Source organism: Lactuca sativa, chromosome 9 (genome assembly GCF_002870075.4).
Source record: "Lactuca sativa cultivar Salinas chromosome 9, Lsat_Salinas_v11, whole genome shotgun sequence".
NCBI classification, from domain to species: domain Eukaryota; kingdom Viridiplantae; phylum Streptophyta; class Magnoliopsida; order Asterales; family Asteraceae; genus Lactuca; species Lactuca sativa.
Genome location: NC_056631.2, coordinates 12,687,661 through 12,713,012, shown reverse-complemented (window position 1 = coordinate 12,713,012; position 25,352 = coordinate 12,687,661). Strand labels below are relative to the sequence as shown.

The 25,352-nt window shown below is 40.8% G+C and overlaps 1 protein-coding gene across 1 annotated transcript; it reads right to left on the bottom strand.

Annotated features, from left to right (window-relative positions):
• Positions 1 to 2,249: 2,249 nt before the first annotated feature.
• On the bottom strand, positions 2,250 to 5,777 carry LOC111881313 (protein NPGR2). Its single transcript, XM_023877726.3, has 6 exons — positions 5,463 to 5,777; positions 4,809 to 5,102; positions 4,471 to 4,723; positions 3,130 to 4,355; positions 2,841 to 2,994; positions 2,250 to 2,748 (listed from the first exon to the last, which is right to left on the bottom strand). Exons 2-6 carry the CDS (start codon positions 5,076 to 5,078, stop codon positions 2,408 to 2,410), a joined length of 2,244 nt encoding a protein of 747 aa, XP_023733494.1. The 5' UTR covers positions 5,079 to 5,102; positions 5,463 to 5,777; the 3' UTR covers positions 2,250 to 2,407.
• Positions 5,778 to 25,352: the final 19,575 nt, after the last annotated feature.

Below are 25,352 nucleotides of genomic sequence, written 5' to 3'. Positions count from 1 at the left end.
ATTTCATTTTTACAACTATATAATTATATGTGCTAGTTATTTATTAATGAACTTTAACAAGTCCAAAATAAACGTACCATATAAATATAACAAGTTTTTGTCTCTTATTATTATTATTTATTAGAAACAATAAATTTCAATATGTTGGCAAAATATTATATTTATAAAATAATATTTTTCCAATCAAATACAAGTGTTGATATTTATTAATAATCAAAATTATTTTAATAAATAATCAATTAGTAGTAAGTTCCTATAAGGTGTCACCCTATAGGATCATATATCATTAGCATTATCATTTTATAATGACTATTGGGCATAATGATCTTTCATCTAATTCCTTGATACACTACTAATCTGCTTAATATCATTTTTTCCACCACATTTTCTTTGTTTGAATTGGTGAGTTCAACTATTTAGTAGTGTTGTCGTATTATCTTGATTTGTGTTTGAGGATGATGATACCGCTTTTTTCCCTTTGTGTTGAGACCTTTTAGGGTCATAACAACAATTTATCCATTATTTCCCGAAGCTTAAGATTTAGTAGCATCATCTTCGATGCTTGGAAAATAAGCCTATGTCTGCGTAGGCCGCTAGTTTAGACATTACATTTGGTTTAAGTTTAATGTTGTTAAATTCTTGCTCCAATGTCATTGCCCGTGATCCTTTGTTGGTGTGAATGATGTTTTCTAGTAATATCAAGCCTCATAGGCCGTAGATTTGTCTTCAAGGACGCATAGAAGTAGGTCATTCCGGTGTGTCCCATAAACTTATTAATCATATGGTTATCGTAAAGATTATGCCATACATATGTAAGTATGAACAATTTTAGATTGTGAAGTTGCAAATGACTTGTTAAATCGGTTATGGTTTGTTTGATGGTATCTGCTACTCATATAACCATAGTAATTTTAGATAAAAAGGTGATGCGGTCTCTACCCGTTGCTGCGATAATTGCGATAATTCATTATAACTCAATGGATCGCATGGGTCTCGTGCCGACTACACATCATTCAAATTTCCACCTTATCAACTTTCGATGGTAGAATAGTGTCTTACTAAGGTTGTGATGGGTGGTGGAAATTAGGGTTTGATTATGGACATGGACATTAATCTCAATTTATAGTTCTTAGGCATAATCGGTGAACGTCAGTGGTGGTGTTCCGTCGATGTGATTTGAAAGTTTGTCGCTGTAAGTATGGATCGGAAAAGTTTTACCTAAGATGAGTAAGTTACTTTAGTGTCATCAAGCATTTTGACTTTGTGAAGAATGTTGGAGGTCGTGTAAATTAAAAAGGTGAAAAGGAGGCTTTGGCTGAATGTTATCATTGTTGACCATAGAATCTGACGGATAGGTTGGGTTGAGGTTGTAGCATCGACGAAGAGGATCAGATTTTAGAGTTAGTCGGCTCTGATACCATGATAATTTTCACTGAAGTGTCGCTTAGGTTGCATTCATTTCAAATAAATAAAGATTACAATGAGATATACATGGTAAGGAGAAATACATGGAAAGAAGATAAATAAGTTGCTAAATATATTATCATTGTTGGTTGTTTATGGTGTATGAAAAAACTTTGTGATAAAGTAATATCTGGTTTTATTTTAATCTTATTTTTATATTCCTTATATGTTAGCTTTGTATTCACTCACGAATTCTAACATGGTGCATTATATTTCTGTCACTAGGTGTGAGACCCATGTATTATCTGAGTTTATTTAAAAAAAATTAAATATGAAATTTTAACAATTGGAAAAAGTTTGAATTTATAAGAAAAATGAGAAAAAAGTTTGAATTATTATAATGTATTGAATACATTACATATATAATTTTTTTCTAATAAATACATTACATATATATTACCATACATATTAAATATGGAATTTCAATTTAATAAAATAAAAAATACAATAAAATTATAAGCGGAAAATAGAAAATTCTAAAATTCTAAAAATATCATGTGTCCAAATGAAGAAGAAGAGAACATATGACAAAAAGTTCTTTATTTATTAGAGTGGACTTTACTTGTTTTGTAAACAACCTGATGTTATTTTCTAGAAATCCTTGTTATTTAACTAATTTGATTTTTTTAATTTTCTGTATATTTTTCGAGTTTTAAATTTTCACAAAATGTTACCCCTTAATGTTCTAATATACTGCAGTATGTTGTTTAACGAACACACGTTACGCAATATAATGTAACAAACAACATGGTCATTTTAGTAGTATTTATTTATGCAAACCAATCTGACCAATAACCATAAAAACGACTCTTTAAAAAGCCAAAACGGCAATGAGATCTCTCATTTTGTTGTTTTGTGTAATATTTATGCAACAATTTCATTTACTAATCTAAAAGGTAAAAAAACCCCATTTTATGTACTTAAATCCACAATTATATTCGACTCATCTAAACGGCTCAATCGGTTCAGTCTCCTTGAGCACACTGGCAGCCTCAAAACACTCCACAGCTTCCTTTATAAACATGGGACCCTCTTCTTTATAAAACTGGCCCAGATTATACCAACCCCATGAGTTCATCCGGTCCACCCGCAATGCTTCCGTCAACAAGCTTCTCACCACCGGTCCAGACCCAGACCCTGACCCTGACCCTAACCCACCCCCAAGCCGCTTGAGAACCATAGCCATGGACACAAGACTTTGCACATGACTCGGGTCGATATCTAGAGCCATTTCGTAGGCTTTTAGAGCTTCTTTCTCGAGACCCTTTGCTTCATATAACAAACCTATATAACCAACAAACATGATTTTCCTTTTTTAGGGTAAATGCGAAATTACTAAACTACCCTTGACTTTAATCACGGGAATGTTTACGTACCGGTGATATACCATCGGGACGACGAGTAGTAACTGATAGCCTCAGATTTTAAAAGACATGCCTCCGCATCACGCCATTGTGATAAACTTATGTACAACATCGCCAAATCATGCCATGTTTCTAATTCCAAATCTTTATGACGTTTTCCAGCCACCTATCAAAAGGTCAAACATCAAAACGAAAAGTCAACGTTATTTTGCATCTCCAGAAACGACTTCCCTACCCGTTTTAGTAATTAGCCTAATGACCAAAATATCAAGAAAAAGTAACAAAATTAGTTAAAAATTACCTTGAGATTCGTCATTTGTGTTGCAAAACTTTTATTCTGGACTTGAAGAACAGCAAGAAGCTGTGTATAAGTCTCAATAGCATTCTTTACTTGACCCTGTGCGATTTGAAGCTTGGCTTTCATCCTCAACAAATCTCCTTGATCCCATTTCCCAGTTTGATCCAAAGCAGCATTAATAATAGTTTCCCCTTCCAAAAACCGTTTCTGGCCCGAGAATATTCGGGCCAATAGCAACCAACTTTTAAGGCCCGACCCGCCTTCCAGTTTAATCAAATGTCTCGCATGTCCAAGAGCCACATCCAGTTTCCTCTGCTCAGCATTTTGTAAGCTGAGCTCATAAACAACTCTGGAATCGTTCATTCCGGTCAACCTTCCAGCAGTTTCCAAAGCCTTCATCGCCTCCGATTGTCGCTCAACTCTTTCGGAATCAGTCAAAGCGGATTTCGAATAACCGGAAAGTGAAACACCCAATAAAGAATACGCGACACCAACCATCTCGTCGCAATTGTTTTCCAAATGAATGATTCTTTTCGCGAGACGTACACCTTCTTCCATGGAATCGGAATCGGAATCGGGATTCTCTCCGCAAATTTTTGATGCGAGTAGTAAAGCCGGGACACAATTCGGATCCTCTTGTTTGTATATGTTTTTTAGTAAATTCAAAGCGGATAAACCATCGCCTTGCCCGTAGTAACAAAGGGATAAAAGGAGATACCTTTCTCTCCGGTCAACAACCGCCGGAATCAACGATTCCAATTGCTTTCCGAGAGCCCCGAGTCCGCCGGAAACAGATAACGCGTAAGAAAGATGATCTAACACCGATGGGTCCCATTTGATTTTCTTTAAATTAATTTTTTTTAGTAAAATCATCAAAAGTAGAATTGCTTCTTCAATGTTACTTCTAGGTATAAACGAGCCGTCCATCTGTGACCGGAGATTTGGCGGAGCCGCCTCTTTGTCGCCACTATAGAGAAGAAAAATAGCAAAATCCAATTCGATTTTTGCTTTTGTTTCATCATCGAGGTTCCAGTGATGGAGTAATGCTTGCCGGAATGATGAGATGGCTTCCTGGGGTGAATCGGAAAGTTGCCACAACTCCGGGAGCAATTCCACGGCGGAATTCAGAATCTCCTGTAATTTACAGTCGGCACCAAAGTTCTCCGGCAACCCTTCCGGTAATGATGATTCAACAATGTCGAGTATAACTTTGCATGATCGAGCAGCTTCTGAAAAAAAAAACAAAAAAGAAAAAGAAAAGGGAGACGTAAGATTTAAGAATCGACACGAATCACGAAGTTTTTCACTGTATCCCGTGAAAAATATGAAGAACTAAATCAATACCTTTATATCGACCGAGAATCTGCAACGATTTTGACTTTAAGAAAATTGCTTCTAGAAGTAGACTAAGAGCGTGTGGTGATAATGGTGGAGTTGCGTAATTATGAGAACGTTTTTTACGAGGCTGCGCTCTTATAGCTAGACTAATTTTAATCTTTGGAGTAATGGTGGCGATATCTATCCCTTCAAAGACATGAAGAGCCGCTTCAATGTTTCCTTTCTGATACTCGTATCTTCCTAACAATGCTCTTGCTTCCTGCATAAAAATATACTACGATTTATGAGTATTTCTTTCTTTCTTTTTTAATTAATGCATTGATGGAAAATATTGGAAAACGGACCTCATAATTCAGAGAACCACTTTCGCGAAGCGATAACTCTGCTTCTTCAATACTAACTGTATCCGGTTTCTTATCGTTCTCCCCTACAGTTTGAGAAGAATAAAGACTAATTGAGTAGTCCTTCGTCCCTGTCGATTCTGATGAAGGGATCATCTCATTTGGGCTATTTGATCGTTTACACGAGCACAGGCACTGCACGACTTTTCTGAACCTCAGGTTTGGTCTATTCTGGTTTCGCTCTCTAGTCGGAATCGGATTACTATTCCTCATACTCTCTTTCCACCCTCGAGAAATCTTTAACCACACAAAACCAATGATCAATAACCCTCGAATCAGATAAGAAATTCGGTGTTTTGTAAGTATAATTTCGTGAAATCATAAGCAGTTTAACAACATCAATTATCAGAAAAGTATTAAAGTTGACTTGTAATTGGAAAGATCTTGAAACAATCAAATACCCAATTGGAAATTCCCAATTTCCGGTCAAGAAGATAACAAAATCTGCCCAATTCAATCCCTGAAAACCCTAATAAAAAAAACCCGCAAAACCCTAAGCAGATTTCTGAATATATGGTTGATAAAACATTGAAGTTACAAGAACACCCGGTGTTGATTCAGAAAACGGAAAATTATATTTATAAAGAACAGGATTACCTTTCTTTATGGCAACTGAAATTGAGGAAACATGGCACATGAAAATCAGAACCCATCTTCAGTTTCAATCAGAACTATATTCAAAAGGCTTTTGATCAACACAACAGAATCAAATAAAGCTTGGAGCTTTTCTTCGCTTTTCTTTTTTCTTTATCGAGAAACTACATTCAAATACTGAAACTAGATTTCTTTGCTTTAGTTGATGAATTGAATTGAAGGTCTAAAGAAACGTATACCGGTATAGAAAGAATTCTTTTAAAGCTGGAAACAAGGAGATATCGAAGAATCTTGAACCGTAAGATTGAAGTTTATATTTGTAATCTTCATTTATTATTGTTTATTTTATTGTGTGAAATAAATGCAGTTGGAAAGAAAATAATAAAAAAAGGAATTGGGTATTTGAGTATGGACAAATTTAATTTGAAAAAGAATAAGGAAGGCCCATGGAGTTTAAGGGGTTAACTGTCAGTCTCACTAGGCTCTTATCTTGCCAACTGGATTTAAATGCACTCTCATTTACAGATATTAATCTATTATTATTTTTTTTTTCTTTTTAACATTTGATCGCAAGGAAAATGATAATGTTAGAAGTAATCTATGTTAGGAAATTTTAATATAAATATTTATAATTTTATTAATTTTAGACATATATAAATATATAGTATATATGTATATAATTAACTCTAATTGGGTTTATGCTCTACTCCATGAAATCTTCAAAACAATATATGTATGTCCAAAATGGAATATATGTGAATGAGATATATATAATTAAAGTTGGGTATTTGATAATAAAAATTAGCAAATGAAATGAGTGTGGAAATAAATCTCACATTGATAGAAATATCATACTCTAATGAGTTTATAAACTTAAATGTATGATAGGCTTAGCTTGTATATACAATTTTATTCCAACATCTAATTTTAATACAAGAATATTAACATAATTTTTAGTGTATCATTCTACATCAAAATAAACATAAAAAATAAGGGACAATTACTAATTTAGCTAAATTAAAGAAGTGATTAACAATTTTTAACCAAAAATTAGGATTTGTCCCAAACTAGCCCACGAAACCGTATGTGGTTAAAATGGTCTACTGTTTCGCCCATTTATCTACTGTTTGGATTTTAGTATATAAAGATTATTTTTTCATTTTTCACTACGAAATCGTAGACGAAAAAATGGTTTACTGTTTCCTCTGAGAAGTCTACTGTTTCCCAGATAATAGATTAAAAATAATCTACTGTTTTGTCCAAAACCTACGGTTTTAAGTTTTTTTTTTTTTTTTTCTTAATGAAAAAAGCACTAACTTTTACTGTAAAAGAGATTTTACTTTTAATATATAGTAGATACGATATAGTAGTCAAAAAGTTAGTGTTATTTTCATTTAAAAAAAACCCCAAACCGTAGTTTTTTTAGAGGAAACAATAGATTATTTTTAATCTACTATTTGGGAAACAGTAGACTTCTCAGAGGAAACAGTAGACCATTTTTTCGTCTACGGTTTCGTAATGAAAAATGAAAAAGAAAATCTTTATATACAAAAATCAAAACAAGTAGGTAAATTGGCGAAACAGTAGACCATTTTAACCACTTACGGTTTCGATGACTAGTTTGGGACAAATCCTAATTTTTGACTAAATAGTGATAAGCCATTAATGAATTTGGTTAGATTAATAATTTTCCCAAAAAATAATCACTTTTCATAAGACAATTTTAATATTATAAAAGTATCAAGATAGCAAGCGTCTTTTTTGACCTTATTGTGTATATTTTTGTGCCAACATATCAACCATGGCATCTCATGGCATCTCTAACCTGAGCATCTCATCATGACTCATCATATGCAAAGAAAAAACCCTCTTAAATCATTTGCAAAATTTCTTTATGGTTTTGCAGATTGTTATCATCGTATCTAGTAAATAAAATATATGCACTATTTTTTATGTAATTATTAAATATAAACTTATTATCTTTAATTTATTGTTAATAAATTTAATTTTTAAATATATATGTCTGATTTTTATAAGATAAAATATATTTTAGTATTTTCACAAAATATTTATGTTTTCGTAAGAACCTCTATATATATATATATATATATATATATATATATATATATATATATATATATATATATATATATATATATATATATATATATACATATATATATATATATATATATATATATATATATATATATATATAGAGAGAGAGAGAGAGAGAGAGAAAGTGATGTTCAAACGAGAACAATTATAGATTTGAGAACATTCGAGAACAAATTTAGGTATAATGGTAAAAAAAAATGCGCTTCGCATAAGTTGTAATGAACAGAAGGACTTATGTGTAATTTAACACCCAACCATTCCATGTGATTTGCTTATTCACGCACCAAACCAGCGACACCCAACCCTGATCCAGACCTACGCCCAACATCGCCTCTCACGCTAATCACATCAACACCATGAATCAATACCAAAGATTACCACCGCTACGAAGGCATTTTCAAATCACTTTCAAGTCAAAAGTTGATCTCCTGTACAAAAACTCAATTTCTTCCACTTCATCAACGAATCATACAAGACTGGTAGGAGCTGTGTCAGGGACCTAATAAAGAAAACCTCATAGTCTAAACCCAATATCATTCAATTAAAAAACACCATAGCGAGCAACAAGCTGATTATTGATATGAATCGAACCACTACCGCCAGAGTCACCGGAACGCTGTCGGAATCACCTGTCATTGCATCTCCGTTTGACGTTGCATCTTCGTTCCCTCTGGTTGTTCACCATACCCCCTGTCTTTACTCTTCCCACCGTCGGAAACCATCTCCAGACGTATCTTCTCTCCGGCGAAATGCTTTCTGATCTCGTTTCACCGGCCGCCATATGCTACCGGATCTCGTTTCATTGAGCTGTCGAATGTGACATTTCTACGAATTTGTGAATTGGCTCAGAACGACATGCCTTGAGATAGTCGGCTTTTCTCTATTTATTTTATTTTATGTTTTACATGATTGATAATGCATCTTTGAAATCAAAGAAGATTGAAAAAAATGTTTTCCTCTTTTGGCGAAAGCCCTTGATTTATTATGTGATAGGCCAACTATCTAACGAAAAGAATCATTTTCTTTTTCTATATATAGAATATAAAGATCTGAATATTTATCTAACTCATCTCATTATTCTTTAATAGAATAACTAAGTAAATTTCGTTTTATTTAGAATTTAGTTCATTTTTAGTTTACGTTTATTTTGTAGAATGAAATTTCATCAATAAGAATTAATAATTAAATATAAATAAGAAGAAGGAGTCTTTATGTTGCGTTACCGAGGTCCTCGTTTCAAAAAAATACGCCGCCTGGGGGCTTTACCAGGGCTAAGAGTTGTTGTATCGATTCATATCAACGAATTTGAAGAATCAATTTCACAAATTATTCATCGAATTTGCAGATTCAACGACATTAATTGACTCTATTTGTTCGGAAATTATTCTCGATCTGATCTGATATCAACGAATTTGTAGATTCAATTTCACAATTTCGTAGAATAATTTAGAAGAAAAATCATTTCAGAGCCAATTTACAAATTCCTCAATAGCTGTTTTATCTAGGATCTTCAGTCCAATCTTCCTTCTCTTCCTGCAAATCTCCAATGAAGTACCTGGTATCATCATGGTATCATCAGATCAGATCGAGAGCTTGAACGAAAACTACTTATTGAAGACATCTTCGGAATGGTAATCGGTTGACTGGAATGTGGCTAAGCGGAGGAATTTGCAGATTCAATTTCGTCGGGGAAAGAAGTGGTGGTCGAAAATGGAGAAGTGGTGGTCGGAGATGAAGATGGCGGCAATTGATAAGGTATGGACTCATTATTGCATGTGTTTAGGTTACAATTTCTTTTATTTTGGGCTGATTACTAATCTAGCCATTTTTCTTAATCACTTATCAAAAAATAGTCAAAATATACCAATTAGCCAAAAATAGCCCTCAAAACCGTAGTCAACTTAGGATTGACTACGGTCAACGCCTTTGACTGATGTTTTATTGAGAAAACTACTGTTTTGTGCTAATGGGCTACTGTTTCACCAGCCCGTTTACTTTTTTGTGGCCCATTAGCCCAAAGTATATAAAGAAATTTTTTTCAAATTAGGTCATTTTGTCTATTGTTTTCTTTGTTTTGCCTACTTTTTTCTGTCAATGGAGCACCCGAAGAACAACCAGGTTTGTACACTTTTCATCAAAATTTTTTACCGTATTTGTGATTAGGAGTAGCTTTTATATATGTGGGTAAAATTTTTTTGAAAAAAAAAACGAAAAAAAAATATAAAACCGTAGGTTTCATACGAAACCTATGGTGTACAAGTTCCCAATGCACAGATTGTGCATTGTCGACTTGTACACCTACGGTTTCGTATGAACCGTACGAAAATTATTTTTTTTTCGTTTTTATTTAAAAGTCAATTCAATGGGATCAGAATTATGTTAATTTTGTAATCCTGTATTTTAAGAAAAAAAAAACAAAAACAAAACCGTAGGTATTATGGAAACTTACGGTGTACAAGCATTTATTGCACATTTTGTGCAGTAAACACTTGTACACCGTAGGTTTCCATAATACCTATGGTTTTGTAATTTTTTTTAAATAACTAATAAACATTTTTTTTAAATAACTAATAAACATTTTTTTTAAATAACTAATAAACATTTTTTTTAAAATAACTAATAAACATTTTTTTTAAAAATAACTATTTTTTTTTAAATAACTAATGTCACACCATTTTTTTAAAATAACTAATAAACATTTTTTTTAAAATAACTAACAAACATTTTTTTTAAATAACTAATTTTTTTTTAAAATAACTAATGTCACACCATTTTGAAAGTACAATGCTAAATTTGGTATACTAGTAGTATATAAAATATAAAAAAAATGTAGTCAATTAATTTCCTTTGGTATTTCATACAAAGTAAATAGAATATATGAAATGATTAATTCTTATATTGTGTGTTTTTTCTAATTGTTTATCAAATTTTGTAGTTTTATAAAACTTTATTTAACCTTAATGTTTATTTCATTTTATTTAACCTTAATGTTTATTTAACTAAAACGTAGTTTTTTAGAAATAATAGTAGATAAAACCCTCAAAATAGTAGATAAAAAAAAACAGTATTTTTTTGGACAAAATAGTAGATAAACCCCCAAAATATTAGATAAAAAAAATAGTTTTTTCGTCAAAACCGTAACCTACGGTTTGGGAAACCGTAGGTATTAGAGAGAAAACCGTAGGTTATATATAACCTACGGTTTTGTATGTGAAAAATGGTTTTTTTTATAAAAAACGTGAAACAGTAGACGAAATGGCGAAACAGTATGCGAATCTCGAAACCTACGGTTTCGTGGGCTATTTTTGGCTATCTACTAATTTTTGGCTAAAAATTGCTAACTACCCCCTTAATTTGGCTAGATTAGTAATTACCCCTTTATCTTTTATTTGGGCTTAAACCTTTTTTATGGACTTAATGTGGGCTTAGATTTTGGTTATACATTAAAAGATTTTGATCAGACTACACATAATGTAAGGACCAAATTTTTAAGACTAAAAATTTCTTTTATAAAACATTACTTAAAACATATTTGTCAATCCATAACATAATCAGAGTGTTAATTCCAAAACATATTTTCATTATCAGAGTAAAACATTCCTAGGCTGTCTAATCTATGGTGTGTGTCATGCGATCACCCCAAGCTCTTCCCTCCGCTACCGGAAGTACCTGAAACCAAAACTGAAAACCGTAAGCACGAAGCTTAGTGAGTTCCCCAACCTACCACATACCAAACACATAGCTGCAAACCGCAAGTACTATGCCACACCCTCTACCTCGGACCTCGCCCTCTACTTCGGGCCTCGCCCGCTACAACAGGCCCCGCCTGTTCCAGGCCTCGCCTGGCTTCGAGCTTCGCTCGAATACAGATCTGTTTTACTTAGGCCTCGCCTATCACTGGGCCTCGCCCGCTAACATATACTAACACATAAACATATCACAACATATAAGCTAAACATATACTACTGAATCCTGTTCTAAGGCCTCGCCTATCTTGGGCCTCGCCCTTGCCCTGCTACTGATGAGTCATGGAACCCCGTCCACGCTCCTACTGATAGTGAGATACGGGTCCGGCCCATACTCACTTTTTCCCTAACTTGGGCCTCGGCCCTGCTCTGCTGCTAATGAGATGTGGAACACCATCCACACTCTGCTATTGGTGAGATACGGGACCTCGCCCACACTTACCTCCCTACCAGGCACATACAAGTATCACACAGACAACAAGTATACTCTATCATGCAAACCATTCCTTGGGCACCTGCCCGCTTTCAATGGACCTTGGTCCTAAATATCATACTGGCATATAGTGCCTATGGCTAACCCCTGGGTCTTCATACTCATATCTACATGGGCCGGCATTGTGGCCTTAGACCCATCCACACAAAGGGAAACTAACCTCGAATTGCTGAACTTCTACTGCTACTGTCTAACTGTTGTCCGACAATTCTATGGACTGCTGCTCCACTAGCTCCCCGAGCTACCAATATCAGTATAACACTGAGTCTAACTGTCCTCCCAAAAGTCAACTAAGTCAACTTTGGTCAAAGTCAAATTCCTGGTCAAAGTCAACCTTCCAGGTCAACCCTGCTCGCCGAGTGTGCCTACTGACTCGTCGAGTTCATAAGCTCAGAATCCTTTCATTCACGACTCGACTCGCCGAGTCAGTCTGATTCGCCGAGTTTACCGATTTCCGAGTCCTGTCCCGTCCAACTCACTCAGTCTCCACTCAACTCACTGATCTAAGCCTTAACTCGAAGGGTTTGGGGTTTCACGACTTGACTCGCCGAGTCCAAGGCAATCTTCAACAGACTCGTCGAGTTTTTCATCCAACTCGTCGAGTTCCTCCTAATCTTCATACTACCCGCCGAGTCCACTCGATGGACTCACCGAGTCTATTCAGCCCTTCATACATTCAGAGGATTTTTGAGTCATGAAGGGACTCCAAACCGTAGATCCATTCTTCTAAAGCCTATTCCTCACGTAAAGTTGCAAACTTTACGTGTAGCTAAGGAGATCTAGGCTCAAAACACTCCAAACTAGGGTTTAAGACAACCATGCTTCAGCTACACCCCCAAGACTGATACTTTATGGTTCTCTAGGCCAAAACACACCTAGATCTGAAGTAGCAACTTCAGATCTGGACTTGTAACTCGAAATGGCTCTTAATCATGCCATAAAAACCCCAAATCTCATAACAAAGGTAACACTATATGAAAAAGAGTGAAGGTAATGACTTCTTACCTCCTAATGCTCTAAAAAGTCCCACCAATTCTAGATCTAAAGCCAATTCTTGAATTACTAAAGGTTTCCTTCCTCCTTCTTCTCCTTCAAATCACCCAAAATGGCAAGAAATCTTGAATGTGCTACAATGGAGGCTTAGGGTTTCGTGTTCTAGATAAGAGAGGCTATAAGGAACCTTAAGGGAGAGAATGATATGTTTAAATAGTGCACAAAGTCCCGGATTTAGGGTTTTCCTCTTCAGATCGGACTCGCCGAGTCCTCTTTCCGACTCGCTTGGTCGGTCACTTAGTCGATGCCTGGATCCCGCTCCGACTCGCTGAGTTCCTCCCTGGACTCGACGATTCGACCCCTTAAACTTAGGGTTTTCTTTCCTTTCTTGGCCTTTCTGATTTTGGGTGTTACAACTCTCCCCCGCTTAAATTAAACTTCGTCCTCGAAGTTCGCTATGGTCAACTGACCTATGATCTGCCTCCAACACTCTGCCTGGGGAACCTAACACCCGCTGGCTACCTCTGTTGGCCTTCCTCCTGGCCATTCTGACTAACAATAATCCTTGCGGATAATATTCTTGGGTCCGCCCTAATCCTGACCATCCTGGGAACACAACTTACTCTACTGAGGATCCTTCTGGTACTCCCCGAGTACTTATGTTGGACCTCTAGGGGTTTACCCCCTTTTTCCTCGTATGTTCTCTGGCCTTCCTAAGGCCACCCTATGTAGCTATCCACCTCCTTTGTCACTATGAGGAACGTACCCTTCACAATGTCCATCACTCCAGCTACTCCTAATGCTGCTCACTACTACCGGTACATACCTAATGTTTCTTACTTCCGTAACTTAGTGCTGAGCACCCGTCCCAACGGATGGATCAGATAATCCTTCGAGTAAGAGGTTCATCCCTGCAACGGTTAAGACTCATATGAGAGCTGCGCAACAAGATCAAACCCTCCCCTCTGAGATTATCCAACCCTGATGTGAGAGGCGTAGCACTCTCGATCAACTTGCTGCCACTTAGCATACTTTCCTTATCGTTACGACCACCGAATGGAAATTCTTTTGTCCCTCATCCACCTACCGGATGCACTGAGACCACCCTGGTCCAACTATCCTGCCAATATCTGGGTTACCGGACTCCCACCGGTCACTACACCCCATCGCAATCCCCTAGTCGCTCCCAGCGACTCCTAAAGATACTTCGAGTATCAATAACTTCTCTATCTACTCTGCCACTCTGGCGCTACAAGTCCTGGGATCCTCGATCCCCCTATCTTGACACCACAGTCTCTACCAGGTCTCACCTACGATGCTATGATCTTATGGGCCTCGCCCACGGGTCTCACCCGTCTATAACCTCAAGTGGTCTATTCCTCTAGTCTCACTTGCCTAACCACTCTCGCATGGGCCTCGCCCATGGGTCTCACCCAACCATACTGCTGAGCAATCCTGCTCCTAGGTCTCACCTATACTGCTCCCAGCATACGGGCCTCGCCCACGAGTCTCACCCAACTACATCCTGGAGCGGCCTCTCCCACGGTCTCACCTTTTTAGGGCTATGCAGACTAGCTCCATACTATTCTCATCAACTACCCATTCCTGATCTCTACCTTGATCACTAGGAGGTAAGGGTCTCGCCCAAACTCCGCTAACTAGAAGGTACGGGCCTCCGCCCAATCTTTGCTAACTAAGCTACTAGGGAAGGCTACGACTTATTTGTAGTCTTACAACACTTTCCATATTACTGGCTGCTAGTGAATGCTACGGCTCTCCCGCCGCTCTACCATGCTCTGCATGCTGTCTCTACCACTGACTACTAACACGGAAGCATTTCTTGCTAACCGTCCTCAAGCTCCACTTTCCGATTCACTAAAGTCCTACAGGCGGTCCTCCAACCTAAATTCCCAGCCAGCTACTAACTATCTCGATTCCATAAACTAACTGTTGGGAAGTTCCTCAAATGCCTAGTTCTGAACTCCTCAATCCATCAATCGTTGTGCTACTATCTTTTCTTCTCAGTGGTCGTGTACTCATCTTGGATCTGCGTACCCTTACCCTTGAATACTCGGAGGGTTCTCCCCCACTTTGATCTTGCCTATACTTCTCTGCTCAAAGCTTGGCAAGAATTGCCAACCCTTACCACCATTCCGTAATCAATCTGCTGAGAAACCTAAGCTTACCATAGCTAGGGATCTAACCAATCTATCACTCAAGAACACCTTCCTGAAACTAGCGGGACACCTCCGAGCCCCACACAAATATGCTACAGTTACTACACCCTAAGTAACCTGCTTTAGAAAGGAACATCCTCTAACTATCATTCTAAAGTATTCGGTATGCAGATGGCATATATCTTACTCACAAACAAGCCACACAATTCCCGAAATACTAATACCAATAACGATACAGAATCGTAACAACATAATCACGAGTAACAGTTAACAAGGAAGAAAATATACGCACCCGCAATGTCCGGTGCTGCTCGTGTCTCCAATGTAGTCATCTAGAAAGCCCTGCCTCCTACCGTAGGCACCTCTGCTTGGCCCTGACGGCCGTCCGTGATCCTCAATGTCGCAGGGGCGGGTGCTATCACCCGTCCTGCTGAAAGTAAACTCGGACACTAGGCCTTCTTGTGGCCCCGCTGACTGCAGTGAAAACATATCATGTCTGAACCCAGAGTGGTGATCGCAGTACAATCTCTGCTAAAATGACTAGTCCGGCCGCACTTGAAGCAGCCAGAATCACCACCACTACCACTCTTGCACACACCCTCGTGCGTCCAACCACATTTCCCGCATCGACTGCGGCCCTGATAGTCTCTCGATCTCGAATCTGACCCCTTGGGCCTCTTGCCTGAACCTGTGGCTACCTGAATCTCATTCGGCTTCCTCTTCCGGATCTACTCCAAATCGATCTCCCTCTCCCTGGCCCGCGAGATCATGTCCTACAGCGTCTTGCAGCCGGACCTGCTCACAAACTCCCTAATGTCACTCCTCAGCATCTTGTGGTATCGGGCCTTCTTCATCTCCTCATCCGTGACATACTACGGTACAAGAAGAGCCCTCTATCTGAACTTGGCGGTGATCTCTGCCACAGTCTCAGTGGTCTGTGTCAAATCCAGAAAGTCTCGTGCCAATTGCTGCACCTCAATAGTCGGTGAGAACACAACCCTGAACATGGCTGAAAAATCACTCCATGTCATCGCGTCCAACGCGGCATCACCCCCCAAAGCATGACCAATCTCCTCCCACCAATCCCTCGCTCTGTCCTTCAGAAGACAGGAGGAGAGTCTGACCTTGTTCCCCTCGGGACACCGGCTCGTACGAAATGCATTGGCGACATCGGCCAACCACCTGCTGCTAGCAATGGGATCCCTAGCCCCATGATAATATGGCGCTCCGCAAGCTCTAAACTCTCTGAATGTCAAAGTACGAGCTCCCATCAAAGCCATCATATCTGTACGGAAGGCTCCTAGCCTCTCATCCAAAATCTCCAGTATACCCTCCTTGACTGTGCCAAAGAATACAGGAGTCTGATCTAGTATGTTGCGTGTAACCTCTATGTAACGCTCTAAAAATTCAACCAATTTTAAACTTTTCAAAAATACCCCGGTTTCATAAAGTTATTACAAAAATGTTTTCAATACAATTATTATCAGAGTCTTCCCAGAACCACATAACAAAACATAATCATGAGGAGCGGTACGATCACGCCTTTGCCTTGCCACGGTATCCTGAAGAACCTGAAAAACATTAAACCACAACTGTAAGCCCGAAAGCTTAGTCAGATACCCCCAAAATACCAACCACATATACCATACATGCACAACATGTCATATCATAACAGAACACAAAACAACCATGCACTTCGGGTCTACTGTGTGACTGGTCCGCCACACCTGCCTTCAGTCCATCTGGTCCACCCTCCGAGTCTAGCCATATACATCGAGTCTACAGTGTGATTGGTTTGCCCGCACCGGGCCTTCAATCCACCTGGTCCACTCTCTGAGTCTACAGTATGACTGGTCTGCCCGCACTGGGCCTTCATTCGTCCTGGTCCACTCTCCGAGCCTCGGCACGTCTGGTCCGCCCTCTTGGGGCCTACAGCCTATCCGGACCGATCGCTGGGCCTTCGGAATAACCGGTACGCCCTGGGTATGTTGGCCTACAGCACAAAGCAGGACACGCCTCAACCCAACCCCAGTCCAACAACCATGTGCACATAAACATTCAATCATATAACAACTCACATTTAATCAAACCGATCTAACAGATCACATAGCATAACATCATCCTAACCAGGATATCGACCTAATCGGTCACCATCATAGCATCATCCTATATACCATGATACCGACCTTAACCAGGTCTCTAACATATACCATCCTAACTACCAGGATGCAACATAGCAAAGCACTGGCATAACAACGATACCCATATCACAATCTGATAAAGGGCCGGCCTTGGTGCCGTAGACCCTGTCGATATAGTGAGGATAACTCACCTCGCAACTGCCGACTGAAAAGATAAGACCAAGATGCTCCAACCACTGACACGATCTCCACCACTAGCCAACACCAACACTGAACTCAAAACAAAAGCCAACAATTACCAAAATGCCCCTGGAAGTCAACTGGTCAACCCTTGGTCAAAGTCAAAGTCAAAGTCAACCTCCTGACTGACTCTACTCGCCGAGTCAACCCGATGACTCGTCGAGTCCCCATGCTCATAACTTCCCCAATCCGCGACTCAACTCACCTAGTCACCCCGAGACTCGCCGAGTTCCACCACTCGGAGTCCCCATCGCACTCAACTCACCGAGTCATCCCCTGACTCACCAATTCATGGTTCAACCAGAAGAAGTTTAGGACCTCTCGACCAGGCTCGCCGAGTCCAAGAACAGACTTGCCGAGTCCAAGGTCATCTTCAACCAACTCGCCGAGTTGTTCTTCCAACTTGTCGAGTTTCTGCCTACCTTCAAGCAACTCGCCGAGTACACCCATATGACTCGCCGAGTGTCACTAGCTCTTAACACATACAGAGGCTTTCCAAGCCATGCAGGTGATCCAAACCATATATCTACCTTCTACAACCCATCCATCACGTAAAGTGGCAAACTTTACGTGAATCCAAGTAGATCTAAGCATTTACACTCTAGGGTTTCGGTTTGGGACAAAAGGGCTTCATCAACCATTCAAGAACAAGGAATTTTATGCACTCTAGACCTTCTCCATTCCAGATCTGAGGTAGCAACCTCAGATCTAACCTCCAAACTCAAAACATCACAAGCTATTCTTTCCAAATACTCCAAAATGATGAATAATATCCCAAGCAACGAAATAATACCTCGAAAGGAAGCTCCAACAGAAGAGAATCCGAGTCCTGGCAAAGCCCCTTGCTCCAAGCCTCTTAATTCTCCAAGATCTCTTCCAAAATCTCTTTTCCAGGGTTCAAAAGCCCTCAAAATCACTCACAAACGCTCCTTAGGATTTTCTGGATTTCAAGAGAGGGTAAAGGCGTTGGGGAGAGGGTATAATGTCCTTTAAATATGGCTCGTCCTTCGAAATTAGGGTTTTCTCCACTCAGCACCAACTCGCCAAGTCCAGCCGCCGACTCGCTGAGTTGGCCACTTAACACGCGACCAGAGTCGCGACCCTACTCGCCGAGTCCACCCATGGACTCGCCGAGTTCCCGTTTCACATTTACACTTTGGACCCTGAACTTGCACTCCTGAACTCGGGATGTTACAATTCTCCCCCACTTAAATTAGGCTTCGTCCTCGAAGCCTGTGGCAACACAACTCCAGAACTACTCCCGCAATGCACCACCTGGCATTAACCAGGCCAGGTTCCTCAAAACACAACCACCAAACCCGAAACCCAACTTTCCCTCTTACGGTGTTCTGACCACCGCTTCAAGCCGGCCACCGGCCTCATCCTCTGATAACCACACTTATCAACTGAGTACCATTTCATGATACTTCACTCGCTCTAGATCACAACAATCAATTGACTCATACGAGCTAGAAATAACCCTGAACCACCGGAATCCCGATCGGAGTCCAACTTTATCCACTCCAGGTTGACAGAAGGACACATCCTTCAGTCTCAGAGCAACTCCCATGAGTTCTCCTCCGCAATCTCATACCCATGTTGAACTGGCTCTAGCATCCTCAGGTTGGGAAAACCCGATACACTGACGACACCTCCAAACATTCCCTAAGATGAATTTCCACCGCATACAATACTTCCTTGATCAAAATCAAACCGGAAATCCAATATTCCATCCCTGCATCCCTTCCGGGCCTCTTGGCTCTACACCCGCGAAATTCCCTCCGCGACCTCAGCAAACATCCAAACCGGATGGGATCTCATACCACCACCGCAACACACTGCTCAAAACCATAATTGGAACACCCCAATCATAACTCCGCACTACGGCTTCCACTTCCATGAACTCACACTCCCTCTCGGAGCTACATTCTTTTCCCTTCCCTTACCAAGGAAATCCACTTGGAAGCCTTGACACTACCACAAGTGCCACGGTGCTCACTCAATACTACATCATTCCCTTATAGCATAACCGCGATCTCATGCACCACGCATGCTCTGAATCTGCTTGCAGGAACTCTTGGGTCCATGCACTATATCCACTAATCGCGACCAATACCCGGGGCCAGACCTTCTGATGCTATCACATCGCCACATACTCATTCCATATCCTCATAATGGTCTATCAACACATGCAGAGTCTTCAGCATGACTGGACCGCCTTACCAGGCCTTCAGTCCATCTGGACCACTCTCAGAACCTTCAACAGGTCTGGACCTCCCTCCAGGGCCTTCAGCCTGTCTGGACCGTTCTCCGAGCCTTCGGCCTGACTGGTACGCCCACCGGCCTTCAGTCTATCCGGACTGCTCATCTAGCATTCATCATCTCGCGTTATCCCTCCAGAAAACTCTCCCATGCATACTGTTCTAGCCCTCTAGGGGTTCCGAACTCTATCTCCATTCCATATACTCAATCCCGGCCTGATCCCAGGCCTTCCACAATCAATCACCCTTGGTCTACATCCCGCCCCGTCTGTCTGACACTTGCTCATACCAGCCTACGCTCAGCTGACAGAACCACTGTTGAATCCCAATAGCTAAACAACCTCTCATACTTATCGATCTTCCGGAGAATTCTCCAATTCTCCCCCACTTAGAGCACTGACTAACAACTACCGGTCGCCATCACCGACCTTTCTCGACAACCCTATACAACACAAACCCTTACACGCAAACTGATTCCCACTAGAACGAGCAACCTTCACAAAATCACATAACAACACTGATCATCTCGGTCTCGAAAGAAACCCAACCTTCAGCAACCACTCCTCAGACTGCAGATGTTGCCCGACATTCAGACCAAAAGCCAGATTCCCACTAATAATCCTCATGAACGATAACCAACGAAATTCCCAACACCAAACCCATAACCATACCACAACCCTCAAGTAACAACGAATATAGTACCAAAAATCACACAACGAGACTAGCAGATATACGATACTCCAAAATAATCACAAGATAACAAGACATCAAGAAAGAAACATACTCGCAGCTGCATCCAACACTGCCCTGGCCTCCTCTGCTGTAAGCTGAAACGCACGACCCTGAGCCCTTACGGGCTCCGCTCCACCCTGACCTCCACTCGTAATCCTCAAAGTGGCCGGTGCTGGAGCCTGCACTGGTCCTGCAGCAAATTGTGGACAATTGACCCTCAAGTGTCCAACCTGATGGCAATGATAACAAATCCTCAGGTCCTGAACCGGGGCTGTCTGCCGGCAATCCCTCACATAGTGCCCCTCCCTTCCGCACTTGCGGCATGCACCACCGGACCTACAAACTCCGGTGTGACCCTTCCCACACTTCCCACAAGTGTGGCTGCTCTGATCTCCCAATCTAGAATCAACGGTCTTGGACCGTTTCGGCGTCAGCTACGACTGCACCGGAGCCTGCCTCTGCTCTCGCAACTGCAACTCAATCTCCAACTCACGCCGCCTGGCGGCCTTCTGCAACTCTAACAAGGTCTCGCACCTCTGCGTAGACATAAACTGCTTGATATCCCTCTTGAGCATACTCAGATATCGGGACATCTGAGCCTGCTCTGAAGCGAACTCAGGGTAAAACATCGCCCTCTCAGTGAACATCCTGGTGATCTCCGTCACCGACTCCGAATCTTGCTTTAGTTCCAGGAACTCCTGAGCCAACCTCTCTCTCTCAACCCGCAGAACATAACGAGTGTTGAACATCTCCCGGAACTGATCCCATGAAACCGCAGCCCTCTGCGCATCCGAATATGACTCCGTGGTCAATCTCCACCAATCCTTCGCCTCGAGCCTCAACAGGTTCAGAGCACACCTCACCCTCTGATCATCAGGGCATGAACACGTGAAGAAACACCCCTCCACGTCCGACAACCATCTCATAGCAACAATCGGGTCCTGAACCCCATCGAAGGTAGGAGGCTTTGTATTATCGAAGTCTCGATACTGAAAACCTTTTTCGGCTCCTTACCCTGCCGCTGCTACAGCTGATGTAGCCGCCGCGGCAGCCGTCTCTGTGAGAGCCGCATAGCGCTCATCAAAATACTCAACCATGGTGGTCTTGATCAACCCAAACAGTTCCGGTAACTCGGTCCGGAACAACGCAGCAACCTCATCATGTAGGATCTCACAAATCCTAGCATCCAACTCGCCCGTGATCATCTGACCAATAACCTCGGGCAGTACTGACCCAACTTGACCGCCCTCTCCTGCTCCCGATCCTGACCCGGATCTGCTCCCAGCATGTCTCGTAACCACCATACTGAAAAACACCACAAGATCTCAGATACTTCCCACTATCCCGGGAACCAACCCCCAACCCAACCCTAGAGGTTATGGTTTCTTTGATACGCGTATGGGTCCTATGCTTTCAGTAGCACGGGCCCATACTACCTTCCACACCTACCCATATTTGTATCAAGTATTACCATAACACCCTAGTGAAGAACATACATAACAACCACTCAGCCCTCACTCCTAGAGGAACACTGGAAATCTCTCACAGGAGAACCCTAGGCTAACATGCATCATAAATCAGGCAACATTATCATGAAATCCTGAAGATCCCTAGCCTAGTACTAGCATGTTGTTCTATCATAGCTCAAAACAAATAACATGCATGGTATTTTGGGGTTACTTACTGGCTCCTGCTGATCGTACCTCCGCGTCCTCCTTTACTCATTTTGAAAACCATTTTAAATTCTCTTTTGAAAACTCTCCTCGATTTGAGACTGGATTCACACGAATGTTCCTCCAATTCATTCAAACCAAGGCTCTGATACCAACTTGTAACGCTCTAAAAATTCAACCAACTTTAAACTTTTCAAAAACAACCCGGTTTCATAAAGTTATTACAAAAGGGTTTTCAATACAATTATTATCAGAGTCTTCCCAGAACCACATAACAAAACATAATCATGAGAAGCGGTACGATCACGCCTTTGCCTTGTCACGGTCTCCTGAAGAACCTGAAAAACATTAAACCACAACTGTAAGCCCGAAAGCTTAGTGAGATACCCCCAAAATACCAACAACATATACCATACACGCACAACATGTCATATCATAACAGAACACAGAACAACCATGCACTTTGGGTCTACTGTGTGACTGGTCTGCCGTACCGGCCTTAAGTCCACCTGGTCCACCATCCGAGTCTAGCCATATACATCGAGTCTACAGTGTGATTAGTCCGCCCGCACCGGGCCTTCAATCCACCTGGTCCACACTCTGAGTCTACATAATGACTGGTCTGCCCGCACTGGGCCTTTAGTCGGCCTGGTCCACTCTCCGAGCCTCGGCACGTCTGGTCCGCCCTCTTGGGGCCTATAGCCTATCTGGACCGTTCGCTGGGCCTTCGGGATAACCGGTCCGCCCTGGGTATGTTGGCCTACAGCACAAAGCAGGACCCACCTCAACCCAACCCCAGTCCAACAACCATGTGTACATAAACATTCAATCATATAACAACTCACATTTAATCAAACCGATGTAACAGATCACATAGCATAACATCATCCTAACCAGGATATCGATTTAACCGGTGAGTGCCACTAGCTCTTAACTCATACAGAGGCTTTCCAAGTCATGCAGATGATCCAAACCATAGATCTACCCTTCTACAACCCATCCATCACGTAAAGTGGCAAAATTTACGTGAATCCAAGTAGATCTAAGCATTTACACTCTAGGGTTTGGGTTTGGGACAAAAGGGCTTCATCAACCATTCAAGAATATGGACTTTATTGCACTCTAGACCTTCTCCATTCCAGATCTGAGGTAGCAACCTCAGATCTAACCTCCAAACTCAAAACATCACAAGCTATTCTTTCCAAATACTCCAAAATGATGAATAATACCCCAAGCAACAAAATAATACCTCAAAAGGAAGCTCCAACAGAAGAGAATCAGAGTCCTAGCAAAGCCCCTTGCTCCAAGCCTCTTAATTCTCCAAGATCTCTTCCAAAATCTCTTCTCCAAGGTTCAAAAGCCCTCAAAAACACTCACAAACGCTCCTTAGGGTTTTCTGGATTTCAAGAGAGGGTAAAGAGGCTGGGGAGAGGGTATAATGTCCTTTAAATAGGGCTCATCCTCCGAAATTAGGGTTTTCTCCACTCAGCACCAACTCGCCGAGTCCAGCCGCCGACTCGCCGAGTTGGCCACTTAACACGCGACCAGAGTCGCGACCCTACTCGCCGAGTTCCCCTTTCACATTTACACTTTGGACCCTGAACTTGCACTCCTGAACTCGGGATGTTACACTCTGCCGATACAAACTCTCTCATACACTCCTCGAGCTTCTCGGTCCCTCAAACCGAGCCTGATCTCTCTCCGGCGCCTGATTCGCCCACTGGTATCTCACGCAATGTCACCATGCTGAAAAGCATAACACATAACTATTGCAATACCCCTCACTTCTGAGGAATCCCACACACGCACTACAAATTCCCTGGTTTTACTTCGGCCCCTCTTGAATCGAGTACGAATCCTCTGCTTCCAGTAGTACAGGCCCATACTGTTGGGTTTTAGCCATAAGAACTTTCCTATGTGCGCATGCAAAACCCTAATGCTTGGATCTAGGCTTTCTAATAAACATGCATTGAATCCAAGACTTCTAATTACTAATTAGGTTAAACAAGAACATTAAAATAGATCTAGAATCATACCTTTGAGTTCCTTGTTGATCTTGAGGTCTTGGAGCTTCTAGAGTCACAAATGTCGCTCCTCTAATGGCTTACAAACACCAAAGCAAGGAGGATGATTTGGGAGAGAGGAGAGGGGAGGAATTTCGACCAGAGGTTCCTTACTTTAGGTCAAGTGTCGAATTCCATCAGCCATGGGGTCTATTTATACTTGTAGACTCCTTAAGGATTACAGATAAGTCCCTATCAGATAATCTTCTCTTAAGGCTATCCAAATCCATTCCTAGATAAGTATATGGACGATTTAAGCTTTCCTAAAGCTCTTAGAATCCGTCCAAACCATATCCAAATGGATTTACAGTTCAAAGCTTAACTATCAAACAATTGACAGTTTATACCCCTTTATTTAATTAATCTCTTTAAGTCACCAAATTAATTCTAATTAATTCTATGACTTATATTAATCAAATAACAAATATATTATTCATTATAATATTTACTCTCTCTTAATAAATCATCCTATCAAGTTGCTATGGTGAAGGCAACCCAAAAGGACCATGCACAACCGGATATAGTTACAGCCTTAGACACTATTCCAACAGTCTCCCACTTGGATAAGTCTAGTAACTATACAAGTACAATTCGGTTTGCAATCATAGCTCTCAAAGACGCTGTCAACTCTGATCTAATCAATCTTGTCCTTTAGATAAGGGAACGTACAGTCCTCTGTTAGATATCATGCTGACAATCCTATGGAATGGTTAGTCAAGCATTTAGGTTTCTCGATCTCTGATTTATTCGACATAGAACTTAATCGAACACATCAATTCAGTTCTGACCGGGCCCGGCACATAAGTCAAATCAAATCATCGAGCGGCCGAGATATCGCTTTTACCTTCTTAGATAAAAGTTACAGATAAACTTCGACTTATATGCATTTACTTATTCATTAACCAACTATACACAACAATACGTTTTATAACACCAAGTTACTGATGCGTTTTCGCATTATCAATGTACAATCAATTAACAAATAATAAACCATATATCTAGGTTTTAAGACTATATGATATTATCGTCTTGCGATCACCTTTTATATCTTATTCCACAAGGTGATTCCAGCAAGCGTGGGTTTATTCCAATGCTCAAAACTAGTTCATAAGCACTCATGAACGTTGCAGCAATCCTTTGCTATGTCTAACACCATTTAGACACTCTACACACCAATTCATGACAATCTTCTTTCATATCTACTCCCAATATATGAACGATTGTGGACTATTTGAATAATTCGATTATTCCTAATA